Consider the following 19,725-nt stretch of genomic DNA (forward strand, 5'->3'; position numbering starts at 1 on the left):
TGATATTCTCTATATCTCCAATCAATTCCATATCCAGGTCATCCTGTTGTCTTGGGGGTCTGTAAATAACACAGAGATACAGGCATTTGTCCTTCCCTCTGGCCAAATTAACCCAAAGGGATTCCCCCGTGTATTGGACATCTGTGATCCTTGTGACCTTAATGTCATCCTTTGTATATAATGCAACACCACCTCCCAATCTACCCTCCCTGTCCCGGCGGAGCAGGTTGTAACCTGGTATGACCATGTCCCACCCATGTGAGTCTGTGAGCCAGGTCTCAGATATTGCCACCACATCCAGGTCGGCATTCCTTATTTCTGTTTCCAGATCCAGTATCTTGTTTCCCAAGCTGTGTGCGTTAACGTACATAGCCTTCCATGTTGTGTTTTTATTATGTCTTAGTGGGGATATTCCTGTTTGAGTTACTTGGACACTTTTAGCATTATTCGCATATTTGGTATTGGTATTTGGACCCAGAGCTATATCTTGTACCTGACCCGGATTCCCCAGACCCAGAGCTACAGTGTGTAACTATCTCAAAAACGGAAATGTGTGTATCCTGTGGGGGAGTTCCCGCATGGGCTACTTGAACTCCTTTCACAAAATTTGCAATGTGTATACCCCTGCTGAACCCAGGCAGTTCGGAGGTCCCAGCTCTTTGAGTGAGTCACTTTATGCTCTGGGGCTTCCCTTACACAACTGCCATAAGGTGGAATAGGATTTTGTTGTAGGCTGCACACTAATTTGACACATTATACCAGTATGTAAAAGCTTGTGATGAGTTTTGGATTAAAGGCTGTGCATGTGCCAACATTTCTATTTGCTTTCTTGACTGAATGGATGAGAGAGGTGAAGAACCAGCAAAACTGGTATACTGTAATCTTTCCTGTTGAGTGACTTGCACTCTGGTTCTACAGTAGTTTCTGACTTTGCATCTGTAGACCTTTCTATTCTATGTCAAATGAGTACCACAGAAGGAAAAAAGAGAAGGGATGTTGGATCTGGCTCAGGCCTTTTTCAGTGCCCTGGAAAAAAATCTGCTTTCTAACAACAAGGCTAGGTTAACATCTTAAAGTGAGTCATTCAACACCTTCCCCTCCTCTTCCTGCAGAGCTCGGATGACGCCTCTGCTCACTCCCCAGGTGAGCCCGTCAGACTGCTTTGTCCCTGCAGTTGGGGGGGAGCAGCCGGGCCTCGGGGCTCACGTCTTATGCGCTCGCTGGGCCATGGGCCGCTGCCGGCACCTTCCCTGAAAGCAGCTGAAGAGACCAATTCCACTCCCTTACCCCCCCCCCCCCCTCCCAGCGCGCGAAGATGGTGAGAACCCTGGACGTCCCCAAGCTGCCTCGCGCCTGGAACTACGTGCTCCTGCTCTGCTGCTACTTTCTCTTTCTGGTGCTCGGAGCCCTGGTGTTCGGGGCCCTGGAGCAGCCGCACGAAATCGAGCTCCGGCGGCAGGTGGCCGAGGCCCGGAGCAACTTCACGCTGGGCCACGGCTGCGTGTCTGACGAGGGGCTGCGGACGCTGCTCGAAGAGGTGCTGGCGGCGGACAACTATGGCGTCTCCGCGCTGCAGAACGGCTCCGCCAGCGAGAACTGGTCTTTTGCCTCCTCCTTGTTCTTTGTAGCCACGGTGCTGACCACAACAGGTAGGCAAGAAATCCCAACCCTTGCAAAAGCCCCTTGCTGGGGCCGCTCAGTACTGCAGTGGCTTCTCAGGACAGAAATATTTGGGTGGGAGGAACCAAAGTGACATTATGCCCTCCGCCCACTACACTTTTAAATTAGCAACGTGTCACCCTCCCCTGCCAGCTAATTTCAGCTAAAATATCAATGGGGGGGGGGGAAATGAATCACTATTTGTCATTGAGGGTGTACCAAACAGGGTAAATATAAAAAATAAAGGTCACTCCTCTAAAAAGATTAACAACCTTGTGCACATAAACTAAACTAAACCTTAAGTTTATATACCGCATCATCTCCACAGTCATAAGCATTAGACTTCTCATATATATAATTCAAAGGCTGAATATGCTCAGAGACATAGAGGCAAAAGCAAGGGGTATTTACCCCAAGAATATCGCCTTACCACCCAATCATTGCATATGCTAAAAGTGCCTTCAAACACCTTTGCTGTATATCACAGTCTAATCGTTTTAAAAAAAAATAGACAATTAGAGCTAATTTCAGCTGCCAGAAAATATTTATTTTATTTATTCAATTTCCCCAGGGAGCTCAGAATGGTTTATTCAGGTACTCCAAGCATTTTTCCCTGTCGGTCCTGATGGGCCACGATCTATCTAATGTACCTGGGGCAATGGAGGGCAGAGTCGCAAAGAGCAGTGTGGATTTGAACCCACAGCCTCAGGGTGCTGAGGCTGTAGCTTTAAATATATAGAAATAAAACAAAAACCAAAAGGTACACTTCTACCTCCCTATTCGTGGTTTCGATTATTCACGGTTTTTAGCTTGCTGGCTCTTCCCCCCAAATTACATTAGCTTGCATAGAGAAATCGCTGATTCCAAGCGTTTACAGAGAAAATCGCTGATTCCCAGCACTTTGTTCGCTGTGTTTTGCCTCTCCTTCAGAAACAGGCCAGGTCTCCCACTATGTTATTCGCGGTTTCACCATATTCACGATGGTTTTTACTAGAAAACAACAAATAACATTTAAAAAAGTTATTCGCGGTTTTTCAGTATTTGCAGTTCTGTTAATCCTCTATCACAGCAACTACAGAGGGAGAAGTGTAATGCTTTTTTTAATTGAACTAACTCAATGCTTCTTCAGATCAGAAATAAGCAAATATTGACAAATTTCAGTATATATAAGGAAAGCATGAAAGCATTTCAGTGATAATTTCATAGGAAGAGGGAGGGGTTGGTGGTTAAGTAGGAGACAGAGAGCTGGATGCAGTGTTAAATTTCTTTGTAGTGTAAAAGAAAGCCAGGTAAAACTGTCATTATTAATTGATGACATCACTCAGCAAATTCTCACATGTTGTGTGGTTTGGATTCTCTACAGGATTGGACAGAATCTCAATATAAACCTTGAACTCCAGTTCTGTATCCTCCTTACAACATGCCATCCCAAAAAATATTCAAATTGTGATTATCACCTCAGGAACTGCACATGCTCCTTCCACTGCTAGAGTAGAAGCTTTTTTTTAAAAAGCAAATTGGACTTTCTTTGTGTAATAATTTATTCATTTTTTAACCCGTCCTCCCAAAAGAGCCCAGAACGGGTTACAAGTTTACATACATAATGGAGTTAGTGATAAGATAGTTGGAGTAAGGACTTCTACTAAGGATTATTTGATTTGAACCAGAGATTATTTCAACTAACATAATATAAGTTAGCGATAAAATAGCTGGGGGAGGAACTACAATTAACGATAAAACAATGTTAACGATATGTGGGCACATACTTCTTACAGCAGTAGGACAGTTTCTATACATAGTATGGAAGATCTGGCATATGAGAAGGGACATTTACAGGGGAAAGGGGTAAAATGCGGACCTCACGAACCTGATGGACCTCGCGGATCTAAAACCGCACATCCTTAAAAATCTGAGGTCCGTGCCACTTGTAGTTTCTGGCTCTGACAGACCTCTATGACAATTTAGCGCTGACGGATCCGTCTCGGCATAGGGAGGGAAAAGTATTAGGATCTGTCAGCGCTAAAATGTCATAGAGGTCTGTCAGAGCCAGAGACTAAAAGTGGCGCGGACCTCAGATTTTTAAATTTATTGAAAACAAACATGAATGAGAATGGACAGCACCCAGAAAGAAAGTCAGGTATAAGCAGACCCCCATAGGCAGGGTGGGATAGGGATATAGGAAGCACAACTACCTCTCACTTTCTTTTACCAGGAAACCGGTTTAAAGGATTTGTTTTAGAGCCGCTCCAACACTAGTCTCTGGCTCTGACAGACCTCTATGACATTTTAGCGCTGACGGATCCTAATACTTTTCCCTCCCTATGCTGATACGGATCCGTCAGCGCTAAATTGTCATAGAGGTCTTTCAGAGCCAGAAACTACAAGTGGCATGGACCTCAGATTTTTAAGGACGTTTGGTTTTAGATCTGCCAGGTCCGTGAGGTCTGCATTTTACCCCTTCCCCATTTACAGCAACAATCCGGCAATTTATGCAGTGACTCTGAGCATTTTAATTTTGAGTGCAAAGAACTTGCTTTCAAATAGGGACAGACACTTTGCAAAATAATACAAAAACCCTGCAAAAAGACATTCAAAACCTATATAGCAAACTTACCAAACCACAACAACCCTAACCCACCTACGAAAAGGCAATGCCCTAGCACTAATATACCTGCAGTTGGGAAACTGGAACAAGCTGGACAGTTTCAGGATTTCTATACAGACACTACATGCTAGCAGAATCCTTCACCTTAGTCTCTCATGCAGAACCTGGAGGACAGACTAGGGTTACCAGATTTTGGGCTGCAAAACCCCTGACATATAGCCCTGCCCTGTTCCACCCAAGCCCCACCCAGTTCAGCCTCCAGCCCCACCCCCACAAAACCTCCTCTTCTCCGACGAACTCCAACCTCGTCTAGGGAGCCTGTAGCATGCACGGATGTGTGTGATGTCATCTATGCATCCTCCAGATGTGTCCGGACCTTGGGAATTTCCAAAATCTGCACAAACTGCTGGGTTTTGGAAAGTCCATCTGGGCACCAGGACAGCCCTTTAAAAAGAGGACATGTCCCACAGGGATCCATACTCTCGCCACTCCTTTTCAACATTTTCTTTGCTCCATTAATAACACTGGCCCAGTCTATTGGATTCACCCTATATGCTTATGCGGATGATATCCAACTTCCACATCCACTTAACACCGAGGATCCAAACGGAATTCGTGATATAAATGATAACTTAGACCAAATCAACCGATGGCTGAGACTAAATATGTTAGCCCTAAAGGTTACCAAGTCCCAGATTATCTTTTTCCCCTGGCAGGAAGATCAGAAACTACAAGAGCCAATTAAGATCGACAATATTCTCCTACAACAGGTTACAAGCATAAAAATTCTCGTGGTCGTTATAGATCACAAATTAACATACAAAGACCATATAACACAAACAGTGAAAAACTGCTTTTACAAATTGCGCATGATCAGGTCATTAGCAAAAGTATTAGAACCATCAGCACTCAATAAATTTATCCACTCTTTGTTTATTTCGAAACTCGATTATTGTAATTCTCTACTAAAAGACATCACCCAAAAACAAATAAAGAGACTTCAACTTATCCAAAACACGGCAATAAAAATCATAACAAATTTAAAAAAGTAGGACCATGTAACACCTCTTTTAAAAAATGTGCCAATACCCCATCGTATTACCTATAAAACAGCATTACTTTCATTTAAGATCCACCAATCTAATCTGCTTTCTTTTTTGGACAGGTTACTGATCCCTTATATTCCATCCAGAACTCTGTGGTCCTCTTACCAAAACCTTTTTTCAGTGCATGTAGGATAAATTTTTTCAACTATCCCTCTATAAAATCCTGTCAATATAAGAAACTCTTTGACAGAATGTTTTCATTCCAGGCCGCTAAATTGAATACGTGGCTTGGAAAATTAATGATAGAGGCTTCTTTCTACTCTGATTTAAAAAAATTACTTAAGACACGGCTGTTTGACAGGGTTTCATCTTAATTGTGTTCCTATTTAAGTTTTTTAGTTTTCCCAACTGATGTATTTTACATTCATAGTAATTTTTTGACTGTTTAATTTTATGTTATTTTATTCACACTGTATGTATTCATTTTTTGTTGTGAACTGCTTTGAACCTTTTTTGGTATAGTAGTATACAAAAATAAATTATTATTATTATTATTACTACCATCTCTTAAAATTATCGGCACGAGACGAGCAGAAATATTTTCAGTAACTGCGCCTCAATTATGGAATTCTTTGCCCGGATATATTAGAGGACAATCCACTCTATATAAGTTTAAAAGTTTCTTGAAAACGTTTCTTTTTAAAGATGCTTTTGAAAATTAAAATTCACCAATCAAACTTATTTTTGTAGGTCTTTTTAAAACATTTTTGCTTCTGCTTTTAGCCCCTCCCTATTATTTGACCCTTCATTGTTATCTTTTCTAAAGATTTTGGAGTTCCATCCCATCTCCCATTGTTGGGAATGTGTGGCGCAGTGGTTAGAGCTACAGCCTTAGCACCCTAAGGTTGCGGGCTCAAATCCCTCACTGCTCCTTGTGATTCTAGGCAAGTCACTTATTCCCCTCATTGCCCCATATACACTAGATATAGTTTGACAGATAGGGAAATATGATAAAACTAGTGTTTAAGCCCGTTAACATTAATGGGTGCTAGTAAAGCCTCCTTCCCTCACATGTCCCCTATTTTCAGCTCCAGCTCCAAACCCATTTTTACCCCCCCCCAGCCCCCTTCTCCCATCTGTTCCCTTTCAGCCCGAGCCCCCTTTTCTCACCAGCAGCATTTTCCTCCCCACTCTACTTCCCTGTCCAGCAGGACCTCTTCCCTGCTCCCCCTGTCCCTCTTCCCTGCTCCCACGGTCCAGTAGCACCTCTTCCCTGCTCCCCCTGTCCCTCTTCCTTGCTCCCCGGCCCAGTAGTATCTCTTCCCTGCTCCCCCTGTCCCTCTTCCTTGCTCCCCGGCCCAATAGCACCTCTTCCCTGTTCCCCCTGTCCCTCTTCCCTGCTCCCCAGACCCAGTAGCATCTCTTCCCTGCTCCCCCTGTCCCTCTTCCTTGCTCCCCCGGTCCAACAGCACCTCTTCCTGGCGGGCTGCAAGTCGTGAGCGCTGGCTACTCGGAGCTGCAGGCGTCGTCTGTGGCGTTTTCTTCAGTTGGCGCGCGGTGGTTGCACGGGTGGAGCTGTGCGCTGGGCCTTTTCGGCAGAGTCGGCACGTGTTCTCGGGCTGCCTTCAGGGCTCCATGTCCGTGATGCTTGTCTTGGAGGGTTGTGTCGGGGCGGGGCTCCTGTGCGCAATTCCCTTATGGTCGGCGCTGTGTTGGGGCTTCTGCTGGGCAGTGACCTGTTGGCTCGGCGTCGTGCGCGTGTGAGGAGTGACAGGGCGGCGGGCAGGGAGAGAGCTTGCCTGTGCTTCCTCCAGTGATTGGTGAGCGAGGACGGGAGGAGTGGAGTGGCCAGAGTGTTCCCTGCCGCCACGTTATAAAATAGAATCCGGCCATGGATCAGAAAACACGGCAGCAGGGAACATTATATAGGATGTATGTCTTTTTTTCTCTCTCCCTGGCCCTTTTATCCCAGGACAAGCAGGCAGCATATTCTCACATGTGGGTGACGTCATCCACGGAGCCCCAGCGCGGACAGCTTTTCAAGCAAACTTGATTGAAGTTTCAAGTTTGCACACTGCACCACGCATGTGTGTGCCTTCCTGATCCACTAGAGGGCGCATACCCTCCTCATGGTCCTCAGTTCTTAGTTTTCCGCTGAGCCAGAAAGACCCTGTCTCTCTTCTCTGCGTTCTTCTAAGTGCCTTTCTGGCACCGCGGCTTCTTTATTTTGTTAAGGAGTCGCTGTGCGTTTGTTAATTGATCGTGTATTTCTTTGTTTCAAAAAAAAAAAAAAGGACTTTTTATTGTGTTTTTCCTCCGGCAGGCCTTTCTGGGGCCTCAGCCATGCGGCTAGGCCTCATTTGCCTGCAGCTGTATTTTCTTCTTCCCTGGCCTCTCTCGGGGCTCACCTTGTGTGAGCAGAATGGCCGTGACTCTCTTCCTTCGTTGGAATCGGACTGTGCAGCTTCGATCCCCGGTAAGTTTTTCTTTCTTTCCTTCTTCTAGGTGCGTTACCTTGGTAACGCCACCGGCTGAGTCTCAGGCATTCCAGGCATTGAGTGCGATCGTGCCCGCCTCGACGAGACCTCCGATGCGTGCCTCCTTTCATGGGAATACTCTTCACGAGGTTGCCCTTATGGAGCGTACTGCTGCACCTTTCTTACCAGTTTCATTGGTACGGTGCCGACTTCTGAACCTCGACTTCGGTGTGCCTCGACGTCGACTGGGGCTTCGTGCCTCGACGTCGACTGAGGCTGCGTTCGTCGACGGAGGCTTTGTGCCTCGACGTCGACTGAGGTTTGGTGCCTCGACGTCGACGGAGGCTTGGTGCCTCGACGTCGACGGAGGCTTGGTGCCTCGACGTCGACGGAGACTTTGTGCCTCGACGTCGACGGGGGCTTGGTGCCTCGACGTCGACGGAGGCTTGGTGCCTCAACGTCGACGGAGGCTTGGTGCCTCAACGTCGACGGAGGCTTGGTGCCTCGACGTCGACGGAGGCTTGGTGCCTCGACGTCGACGGAGGCTTGGTGCCTCGACGTCGACGGGGGCTTGGTGCCTCGACGTCGACGGGGGCTTGGTGCCTCGACGTCGACGGGGGCTTGGTGCCTCGACGTCGACGGGGGCTTGGTGCCTCGACGTCGACGGAGGCTTGGTGCCTCGACGTCGACGGAGGCTTGGTGCCTCGACGTCGACGGAGGCTTGGTGCCTCGACGGAGGCTTGGTGCCTCGACGGAGGCTTGGTGCCTCGACGGAGGCTTGGTGCCTCGACGGAGGCTTGGTGCCTCGACGGAGGCTTGGTGCCTCGACGGAGGCTTGGTGCCTCGACGTCGACGGAGGCTTTGTACGTCGACGGAGGCTTGGTGCCTCGACGTCGACGGAGGCTTTGTACGTCGACGGAGGCTTTGTGCCTCGACGTCGACGGAGGCTTTGTGCCTCGACGTCGACTGAGGCTTCGGGCCTCGACGTCGGCTGAAGCTTCGTGCCTCTGCGTCGGCTGAGGTTTTTTGCCTCGACGTCGACGGGGGCTTTGTGCCTAGACGTCGACTGGGGCTTTGTGCCTCGACGTCGACTGAGTCTTTGTGCCTCGACGTTGTCTGAGGCTTTGTGCCTCGACGTCGACGGGGACTTTGTGCCTGGACGTCGACGGGGGCTTTGTGCCTCGACGTCGATGGAGGCTTTGTGCTCGACCGCGGCTTTTTGCCTCAACGTCGACTGAGGCTTTGTGCCTCGACGTCGGCTGAGTCTTCTGCCTCGACGCCGACTGAGGCTTTGTGCCTTGACGTCGTCTGAGGCTGTGTGCCTCGACGTCGACGGAGGCCTTGTGCCTGGACGTCGACTGGGGCTTTGTGCCCCGACGTCGTCTGAGGCTTTGTGCCTCGACGTCTACTGAGGCTTTGTGCCTCGACGTCGACTGAGGCTTTCTACCTTGACGTCGACGGAGGCTTGTGCCTCAAGGTCGACTGAGGTTTTGTGCCTCGCCGTCGACTGAGGCTTTCGGCCTTGACGTCGCCTGAGGCTTGTGCCTCGAGGTCGACTGAGGCTTTGTGCCTCGGCGTCGACTGAGGCTTTGTGCCTCGAAGTCGTCTGAGGCTTGGTGCCTCGACGTCGTCTGTGGCTGGGTGCCTCGGCGTCGACTGAGGCTTGGTGCCTCGGCGTCGACTGAGGCTTGGTGCCTCGGCGTCGACTGAGGCTTGGTGCCTCGGCGTCGACTGAGGCTTAGTGCCTCGAAGTCGTCTGAGGCTTGGTGCCTCGACATCGTCTGAGGCTTTGTAGCGCGACGTCTCCTGAGACTTGTGCCTCGCCATCGTCTGAGGCTTTGTGCCTTGACGTCGACTGCGGCTGAGGTTTGCTGCCTCGATGTCAACCGGGGCTTGGTGTCTCGGCATCGATGGTTGCTTTGTACCTTCGACGTCGGCTGAGCCGATTGCTCCGCGTCGCCTGATGCTTGTGCTTCGGCGTCGACTGAGGCTGGGGGGCCTCATCGTCGGCTGGCGACCGAGGCTTCGTGCCTCGCCGTTAACTGAAGCTTTGTGACTGGGCGTCGCTTGGGGCTTTGTGCCCTTGGGTTGACTGTGGCCTTATGCCTCGGAGTCGACTGGGGTTTTGGACCTCGGCGTCGACTGCGGGTTTGCGCCCCGGTTTCGACAGGGCCTTCGTGCCTCGACTTCGTCTGTGGCTCTGTGCCTCGGCATCTCCGGCTCCTATTTGGTTGTGGTGCGGAGTTTGGTTTCCTGGTGGAGACTCTCTCCCTGCTCCCTCTCTATTGCTCCCGCCATGCGTCATCTCGCTTGGGGCGGAGTGGGGCTGTGGACCCTCCTGGTTCGTCTCACCACCTTTCCTTGCGTGAGTACTGCGTTCCTTGAGGCCTCTCTTGCCGAAGCCACTAACCACCTTTCAGACCGCGACCGGTCCTTCGCCTATCGGGACGCCTTCAGCTGAATCCCTTCTTCCTCGGTGGTTTTGACTCTTTCTCCGGAGGGGCCCTCAGGATGCCTTTCTTGGGTTATCTCGGCCTCCTGCGCGGCAGTCGCTATAGCTGCAGCGGCTTCGGGTTGGGGTCCAGCCGGCTTGGGCGACTCCTGGCCGTCTTTTAGACTATTCTCGCATAGCCTCCGGGCTGCTCTCTTCTGGGGATTCCTCCCCTCCCTTCGGGAGGGGTGTCACCGTGTCTCCGCGCTGGGAGTTTAGCCTCGCCTCTGTCGGTTGGGCTTTCCCATCCTCCGGGCTACGTCTGGTCCGGGCCCTTCGGGACCTGCACTAGTTTCTGATCTGGGAGCGTTTCAGTCTCTGTCCGCCCCGGTCTCGGGAGTCCTTCTGGGCGGACCTGGACCCAGTTTGTCTGCGCTCCTTCTTGTCTCGACCTCATGGAGAGGGCCTTGTCTGTTAATACCGGACGATGGTCCCTCTGTCCTCGGTCCGCCTCCGGTCTTTTCGGCCACTGCCTCGGCAGGCCGCCTGTCTGCGCCTGAGTCAGCTGGTGACTCAGCGGTTTTCGACCTCGGCCGATCTGATGCTTTGGGATCTTGGGTCTCCACGGTTCATGTCCCGATGTTCGCCTGGTTTCCTCTTCATGTTCCCCACTGCACCCGAGCATTTCAGTGATGGCAGGATAGGGATCCCGCTTCCCAGCGCTTGGATCGGATTCCTTGGTCGGGTGCGGACCGTCGCAGCCGCATCAATCTGCTGCAGCTCCGGCCCATTTTCAATGCCGGGACGGATTTTCTTTATTGGTCGATGGATTGCGGGGTCCTGGTGAGTCCCGTCATCCCGGGGGCGATGTATCCTGTGACCAAGCCAGGGTGGACAAGGTTCCCTGTTACTTTGCAGGCGAGCCCTTCGTCTTTGGCAGGGGGCGTCACCCCGCTACTTCTTTCTTTGGGCGGTGTGTTTTCGGGGCGTGCAGCATTGTCTGGTGGACACGTTGCGTCACCCCTTTTTAGCCGCATGAATGGTCGCTCCATTCTCAGACTCTGCGGCATGTGGTTGCCTGGTGTGGAACCCCACAGGTAGTTCTGTTCGCTTTGCCCCTCACTCACTGGTTGCCTCGATCTTGCTCGAGGATGTTCTCCCAGGGTTCGCATCGAGGTGGATGCTTTCCTTCTCGATTGGATGGGCAGGTTCCTCTATGGGTTCCCTTCCCTTACTTTGTTACTCCTCCTGTCGGTCTGCGCCACCATGATCTTGATGGCTCCTTGGTGGCCCTGGCAGCTGCGGTTCTCCCGGCTCTTCCAGCATTCAGGGAGCCTCTGTTCCTACCTCTGCTCACTTCTCTGCTGTCTCAGAGTTGAGGTTTCTATTGCATTCCATTCTGCAGTCTCTACTCTTATCAGCTTCGTTCCTCGCAACGTGCCTCCCTCCTTCTGTTTCAAGTCGGTGGGGGTGTTTTCGAGGCCTCTCGAAAGATCTCCACTCGGCAATGCTTTCCCAGAAATGGTCCTGATTTGCTGCGTGGTGTGCTGAGCACTGCATGGATCCGCTCTCTGTCTCCTTGCCTTCAGTGCTGGTTTATCTGTTTCTCTTGTCTCGAATTGACATCTATTCGAGCCCACCTCTGTGCTTTTGCTGCCGGTCATCGGCCGCTTGATGTGACGCTGCTCTCCGTCCATCCGACGGTTCCCCGCTTTATGAAGGATCTCTTCAATGTACATCCTCCGCTCAAAGCCCCTCCGGTGGTTTGGGATCTTTGTGTGTCCTGACTCAATTGGTGCTACCTCTATTGATTCCATTGCTAGAGCTCTTTGAATTATTTCACCAGGCAGGTGGTATTCCTGGTTGCTCTCACGTCAGCTCACGAGTCAGTGAGCTACAAGCTTTGCTTGCGGACCCGTCTTTTCCTGTATTTTTTCATGCACGGTGGTTCTGTGTACTCAACCCCAGTTCTTGCCCAAAGTGGTTTCGGACTTCCGCTCCCTCATTTCATTGTTCCTCTGGTCTCTTTCTTGTAGTCCCACTCGCCTCCGGGCGAGGTGGCGCTTTACACACTTGACTGTAAGAGGGCGTGGACTTTTTATCTTCAACGCGCTCAGTCTCCTCTGACGGTTCCTCAATTGTTTTTGTCCTTCGACCCTAATCGGTTGGGACGCCCAGTTCCAAGCGCAACTTGTCCAACTGGTTGGCTGCTTGTAATTCCTTTTGCTACGCTCAGGCTGGTCTCGAGCTGCATGGTCAAGTTGCGGGACATATGTCCGAGCGATGGCGGCTTCTGTAGCTTTCCTCAGGTCGACGCCTATCGAGGAGATTTGCAAGGCTGCTCCTTGGTCTTCGGTTCATACTTTCACCTCTCACTACTGCCTGGATACTCTGTCCAGGAGCGATGGCCGGTTTGGCCAGTAGGTTTTGAGTAATCTGTTTTCTTGAATTGCCAACTTCCCTCCATCCCTTTTTTGGTTAGCTTGGAGGTCACCCACATGTGAGAATATGCTGCCTGCTTGTCCTGGGATAAAGCACAGTTACTTACCGTAACAGGTGTTATCCAGGGACAGCAGGCAGATATTCTCACAACCCGCCCGCCTCCCCGAGGTTGGCTTCTTTGCTAGCTATCTGAACTGAGGACCATGAGGAGGGTATGCGCCCTCTAGTGGATCAGGAAGGCACACACATGCGTGGTGCAGTGTGCAAACTTGAAACTTCAATCAAGTTTGCTTGAAAAGCTGTCCGCGCTGGGGCTCCGTGGATGACGTCACCCACATGTGAGAATATCTGCCTGCTGTCCCTGGATAACACCTGTTACGGTAAGTAAATGTGCTTTCTTTCTGTCTCTCTCCCTTGCTCACTGTCCGTCTTTTTTTTTTTGTTTGTTTGTTTCTCTCTTTCTTTTCTTTGCTTCTGGCTGTCTTGTCTTTATTTCTGTCTATCTCTCTCCCTTTCTGTCTGTCTCTCCTTCTCCTTGGCCACTTCTTCTTTCTCTCTTTCTCCTTGGCCACTGGCCGTCTGTATGTCTTTTTTTCTTTCTCTCTCTCTCTCTCCTTGGCCGCTGTCTGTCTGTATTTTTTTTTTCTTTCTCTGTCTCTCTCTCCTTGGCTGCTGGTTGTTTGTTTTTCTGTCTGTCTGTCTGTCATTCTTTCTTTCTATCTGTCTCTCTGACCCCTTGTCTGTTTGTCTTTCCTTCTGTCTGTCTTTCTCCCTTTCTGTCTGTCTCTCTGGCTCTCTGTCTGTCTTTCTCTCTGTCTCCTTGGCCGCTGTCTATCTGTCTGGTTTTTTTTCTTTTTCTCTCTGTCCTTGGCTACTGGCTGGCTGTCTTTCTGGCCCACTGTCTGTCTGTCATTCTTTCTTTATTTCTCTCTCTCTTTCCTTGGCCGCTGTGTGGATGGCTGTCTTTCTTTCTGTCTGTCTTTCTGCCTGGCCCCCTGTTTATCTTTCTGCCTGTCTCTCTGCCTGGCCCCCTGGCCCCCAGTTTTTGTTTCTGTCTCTCTGCCTGGCCCCCTGTTTTTCTGTCTCTCTGTCTTTCTGCCTGACCCCTGCCTTTCTTTCTGTCTCTCTCTCTTTCCTTGGCCACTGTATGGATGGCTGTCTTTCTTTCTGTCTGGCCCCCTATTTATCTTTCTAGCTGTCTCTCTCCCTGGCCCCCATTTTTTGTTTTTCTTTCTCTCTGTCTCTCTGCCTGGCCCCCTGCCTGTATTTCTCTGTCTCTTCTGGCCCCCTTCTCTCTGTCAGCCTCCCAGCACACCCCTCCCTCCAAAGTAGCCCCTTTTCCCTCTCCCCCTCCACTTCCCTGAGCCGTATTTTTTTTTTTTTTAAACTTTGTAACAGCGGCTGCACACCCCAGAACCGCCACTCTCCACTAACAGGAGAGAAAATGCCGGCGCTGCCGCTTGAAACCGCCACCGCCACTCTCCTGCCGGTCCACAAACAGCCAAATGCTCCTGAAGACGACCGCGCTGACAAAACTCCACAGTCGCACGCCTCCAGCCCCTGCAAGCGCCGTGAGGTGTCAATTAGAATACTGCCACAGAAGCACACCTCACGGCGCCAGGACTCATGATTTTTCAAGAGCACATGCGCGCTCTAGCGTTTTATTATTATTGATACCTGAATGTGAATCACTTAGGATGTAAGTGGTTGTTGGAAGAATACCTAAAACATGAAGGAATAATAAACTTCACTGGCAACAACAAAAAAAATCACCCAATGAGCACTAATCTGTTAAACTTCCCGATGCTCTTGGTGAATATTGCATGCAAATTTATTTCATGCATATTCATTGTGGGTATCCTGAAAACCAGACTGGCTGGGTATGTCCTGAGGGCATTCACTGCTGTAGGCCATTGGTCTCACTACCAGGCCTCGAGGGTCACTGATTGGCCAGGTTTTCTGGACAGCCCTAATGAATATGAATCGGAGAGATTTGCATGGCTACTGCCTATATTGTCTGTTGGTATCTCTCACACATCTTTTGGGGATTCTTAAGGTGTAGAATTGAAGACCACTATGCTGGGTGTCATCAGGGTGATATGTTAATCCCGCCTCCTCACCCTCTGATATTCAGCCTGCAGCAATCAGTGTTTTGTTCAATGCTGACTGCTATTAAAAAAAAGAGTATATCAAGCACGGCAGCGTATATATCAACAGTGCTGAATATATTGAATCTGAGCTGACTGATGGTCCTAACTAGTTAGTGTCCATATTCAGATTGCCAACCATTTAACCTCCGACTCAACCCCAGTTCTGACCAGAGATAACGCTAGCGTCAGAGGAAATAGTCAGTGGCACTGTCCAGTCAGTGCTGCTGAATATTCCTCTCACCAGTACTTGTCCAGTTTACAGCAGTGGCTAATTGCATAAATACCTTTGAATGTCAGCCCCCTTTTTTCTTATCCCTTTCTGGTAATTACTGGAATTGGTGAAAAGGGGCCCAACCTCTAATATTTGTGTGGGTTATTTGTGCCAGTGCTGTGTATGTTTGTGGTACCGTTTCAATGCACCTTGCCATATCTGTAAGGGGGGATAGGTTATCATCCTGTCCTTTTGCCTTCCTGCAGGTTATGGACATACAGTGCCGCTTTCGGATGGAGGGAAAATCTTCTGTATCCTCTACACCATCCTGGGCATCCCTGTCACTCTCTTCTTCCTTGCCTTCATCATCCGGCAGGTCACTACCTTGGTCACTGTCCGGCCAATCCATTATGCTCACGTGCGCTGGGGCTTCCCACAAAAGCCCCTTGCTGTGGCCCATGCGGTTATCCTTGCCCTCACAGTGACTGGCTGTTTCATCCTCCTTCCTGCAACCATCTTCTGGGCTGTGGAAGATGACTGGAACTACCTCGAGTCCATCTACTTCTGCTTCATCTCACTGAGCACTATTGGGCTCGGAGACTACATCCCAGGAAAAGCCTCCAATCCCTTGCTCAAAGAACTCTACAAATTCAGTATCACATGTAGGTACTTTTTGGAAACTGGAAAGAAGGTCTGGCATTTCTTTCACCATGATAAAAGCTTCAATCCCTTCCACTGCAACTTAAATACCACTCACACGATATTTACTTTGCATGCCTACTCTGCTTTATTATATGCTCAGAGACATGGGGCTAAAGATGCACTAAAGTCAGTGATCATCGATAAACCTGTGTTCACAGCTTTAGTGACAATCGCTTTTACTGACCTGATGCACAAAACAGCTTACTGTGTGTTTTTCCCCTCGATCGCCCATTTTACGAACCGGCCATGCAAAGTAGCTAAGCACTAACATTGCTTGGCTATTCCAAACAAAATGGGGTTTTAGTAATCAGAAAAACCGACAGGTCCTGTTGGTAACTGTTACCCACAAGGATAGGGGTTAATGGACAATCAAAATACCACCTTTGCGCTTCAATTACAAATCAATTCTGGCAACTCACCGAACCTCATATATTCAAAAAAAACTCACCAACAAAAACTTCTTTCCAACCATCATGAAAGAAACCACATCATATCCTCATCCCAATATATCATAAAATCATGAGGATTCAGTTCATAGGACCTCTTATAACCTGGATGTTATTTCAAGTCCAATTTTCAATCATCTATATCCAAACCTCCTTCCCATAAGGCTAATGTGTATAAAAACAGCAACACTTATCTCAAATGCCAAATCCAACGCTGGCTTTTATTGAACACCCAAAAAGTTCCCCAAAAATTGTGGTTTGGGGTGGATGTAATTGTTAAGATCTGAATTCCTTGAGCTCATGGGTAACAGGTCTGCCTGTTTTTAATAAAATGTTTTTCAATGGCACAGATATTTTGCATGTGTTACACATGCAAAGTATCTGTCACATTAAAAGAAAAAAGTCCCCCACCACCTATAGCGGCCCTCCCTGACGAATGTGGCACTGGGAATCCCCACCCCCACCCCAAGAGACAGAAAATTGGTAGAAGGGATGCCCACTCCCTCCTGCCAACAGAGCCCCCCTCTCCTCAAACTATTCCATACCCTCCCTCCCAGACAAAAAAGACAGGAGGGATACCCACTCCCTCCTGCCACCGGATGCTTCCCCAAACCCCCCACCCCACTCCCAGAACCTAAGGCGCTGGAGCTAATCAGGGCCTTAGGCTCATCCCCATACATCATATGGTGCACTGGAGAGGGGAAGGTCCGTCATTTTTTACATATGGGACTCCGAGCTGAAGGGACTGTGCTTCCCTCCATCTCCCAACGTTTAACAAAGGTATTGGGGGAGCGGTTCGGGGGAGCATCTGGTGGCAGGAAGAAATGGGCATCTCTCCTTTTTTTTCGGGAGGAAGTAGGGAAGGTGGCACGGGGAGTCCAGGACTGGGTGGGGGCATGGTGTGGGCTATTTGGCCAGGCAGGAAGAAGTAGGCATCCTTCCTGCCATTTTTGCTGATGGGTGGGGGGACGAGTTCACAGTGCCGGATCTGGTTTGTAGGGGGGTTATTGGGAAAGGCCATCAACGTGGGGGGGCTTTTTTCTTTTTTTTAATGGGGCAGATTGTGCATGTGCATCTGTGCCATTAAAAAAAAGAAGCCCTAAAAGCAGTGACAGGAGGCTCCTTCCCCTGTCACTGCTGTTGGGACTCTACGCATGCAAACTTGATAGTGCATTGATCGCTCAGCCAGAATCAATTCAAAGTCTCCGTCCCTTCAGTGAAAGGAATCAAGAATTTCAGTTAATCCTTGGTTTTTAAATTTTCTCAACTATGGAACGAACTTCTTCTTATCTTAAGGTGTCATGGTCCTTTTAAACTTTTTCACAAATCTTTAAAAACTATTTCATTTGCAAAACACTTCGGAAATCAGTCACATTAATATTTTCTGACCGTTACATTTTTGTATTTCTTTTAGTTACTGTTAACCAAGTCGAGCTACATTTTGGTTGAAGACCCGGTATACAAAGCTAAGTTTTAGCTTAGTTTAGAATTGGCCAACAGTGATCCAGCCGGTATCTTTAGTGCTTCCAGGTCATGGAGATCAACAGGGAACTTGAGGAGTTCAAGTCACAAAGAGAATCACATACAGAGACCTAGACCGGGTACAGATTAAAGAGTTATGTTTGAGTTTCCAGAAGCAGGAAACAAAACATGGTTCATGTCAGGACCCTGAAGCTTCTCGAGATAAGTTTAATAGTTCTAACATAAGTACTTTTTGGGAAAAAAGCATCTGGACACTGGAAGAAGTAGAGTTTTTTTAAATCATTGATTTTGTATGCAAATATATATGCAATGATTAGGTGGTGAGACACAAAATTGGGATGGAGTTCCCTGTTGATCTCCATGTTTCTGAGCATATAAAAAGGCACAGTAAGCATACATAGTAAATATCGTGTGAGTGGTATTTAAGTTGCAGTGGAAGGGACTGAAGCTTTTTTCTGGTTATATTTTTCCCTGTTTTGTTGTTTGACATTTCTTTCACCATGCCCAGAAGGTAGTCAAACAAGGTCTTGATCACACTTCTTGTACTATTTTACCCAGTTAAAATAGTACTTATAGCATCTCTAGTAAATTCCAGCATCTGCCCTTCTGTTCTTCTCCAGAAGGCGTGTGGGGAGGGGGAGAAGGCAGACCCACTAGGTTTCCCAGGGGAGGATGGAGAATCCACCATGATCCCAGGGGTGTGCTCTGGGGAAACTGTTTCTAAGTTTTTCAAATTACTGAGTCAGGAGGGCTGTCTGTCCTTTTTTCTTTGCTTCTCATCCTTGCTGCTGTCTGTTCCCTTATCTCTAGGTTACCTCATCATCGGTTTGGTCGCCATGCTTGTAGCACTAGAGACGCTTTACAGACTCCAGGAGATCCGCCATTTCATCCGCCTCTTCCGCTCTTCAGATAACCAGCATCCCAGGAAAGAGGACCTCCAGAGTATCCTGACTGAGGATGAGCTGGCGGTAGTGACGGAAGCTTCTGGCACTCTTCCCACTTCTGATGGTCCCTGAGGAAAACATAGCACTGATCTACCTGAACCCAAGAGCAGCAACAAATTCTAAGATAACTGCCTTCCTAGGAATGTCTGCAGCTCTTACCAAATCATCCAGGATCTCTAGAGCATCTGCTTGGTCTGACAAGAGAATGATCCTTTCATGGAGCCTGAATACCAAAAGCCGGTTGCAGCTGGGCATTTCTCTTTTAGGACTTTCCTGTTTAAAAGGTTCCATAGTTCAGAATCTCCAGATCCCTTTTGGGAGACTCCTAGACTGTGTCCTTAAAGTTACAGACTGGCGCCATTGAAGGAGAGTTGGGACCTGAGTGCTGGGAATGAGGCATACCAAAAAGCCAGAACTAGAATGTGCTGGGCTATATTTCCCTTATTTTTAAAAATGTTTTGTTTGATTTTATTTTTTGTAGGACTGAGTAGAACCAAGATCTTTTCACCCACTCTCAGGAGTGGTCCCTCCCAGTGTCAGCCTGGCATGTTGTGCAATCAAGCCGACATTGGAACTTTGGCCATATCACTGCAACTGAGAGAACATCTTGTAGAGAAAAGGGAGAGTATGACTGACATTGAAAAAGAGATGGCCTATAAACGTTCTCCACTTTGTAGTGGGCTGTGCTGTAAATATGATGTGTAAAATAAAGGCCTTTTCCTCCCTCACCTATGTTCTTTGCACTGCGTCCTCTGACAGGGACTTTGGGTCAGAGATTCCTGGCCCTCCCCAAACTCCTGTGGTGTGAGCTGTCATGCAGAATGGTCACTGCCCTGCCCCCTCCCTCACTTGATTTCTCAAGTTTCTTGTGTGAGTAAGTCTCACACCCATTCCTGTGCAGACTTTGGGTTCTCTGATGGCTCCATATTGAGCACTTTGGCTTTCTCTTCAAACCCAATAACAAATATGCCAAGTCACGTGCATTGGAGTTACTTCTTTGGCCAAAAAAATGTATAACGTCCCTTTTCTCATGCATTGGCAGCCATCTGCTCCACAACACTGCAGACTGTCTATCACTTCTTTTAATTATTCCCCTGGCCCAGCAAAGCATCTCTTGCTTCCCCAATCCC

At 48.8% G+C, this 19,725-nt stretch overlaps 1 protein-coding gene across 1 annotated transcript; it reads left to right on the forward strand.

Moving 5' to 3' along the window:
• The first annotated feature begins 1,149 nt into the window (after positions 1-1,149).
• Positions 1,150-19,323, forward strand: KCNK7 (potassium two pore domain channel subfamily K member 7). The gene is made up of 3 exons (XM_033953577.1): positions 1,150-1,649; positions 15,288-15,683; positions 18,462-19,323. Exons 1-3 carry the CDS (start codon positions 1,316-1,318, stop codon positions 18,665-18,667), a joined length of 936 nt encoding a protein of 311 aa, XP_033809468.1. The 5' UTR covers positions 1,150-1,315; the 3' UTR covers positions 18,668-19,323.
• The last annotated feature ends 402 nt before the right edge of the window (positions 19,324-19,725 follow it).

Source organism: Geotrypetes seraphini, chromosome 8, assembly GCF_902459505.1.
Source record: "Geotrypetes seraphini chromosome 8, aGeoSer1.1, whole genome shotgun sequence".
NCBI lineage: Eukaryota > Metazoa > Chordata > Amphibia > Gymnophiona > Dermophiidae > Geotrypetes > Geotrypetes seraphini.

Excerpts from the sequence above, each read along its gene's own strand:
- KCNK7 (XM_033953577.1), top strand. The coding sequence starts at position 1,316 with ATGGTGAGAACCCTGGACGTCCCCAAGCTGCCTCGCGCCTGGAACTAC. Across the intron at positions 1,650-15,287 it reads CACGGTGCTGACCACAACAG|GTTATGGACATACAGTGCCG; the intron begins GTAGGCAAGAAA and ends GCCTTCCTGCAG. Across the intron at positions 15,684-18,461 it reads CTACAAATTCAGTATCACAT|GTTACCTCATCATCGGTTTG; the intron begins GTAGGTACTTTT and ends CCTTATCTCTAG.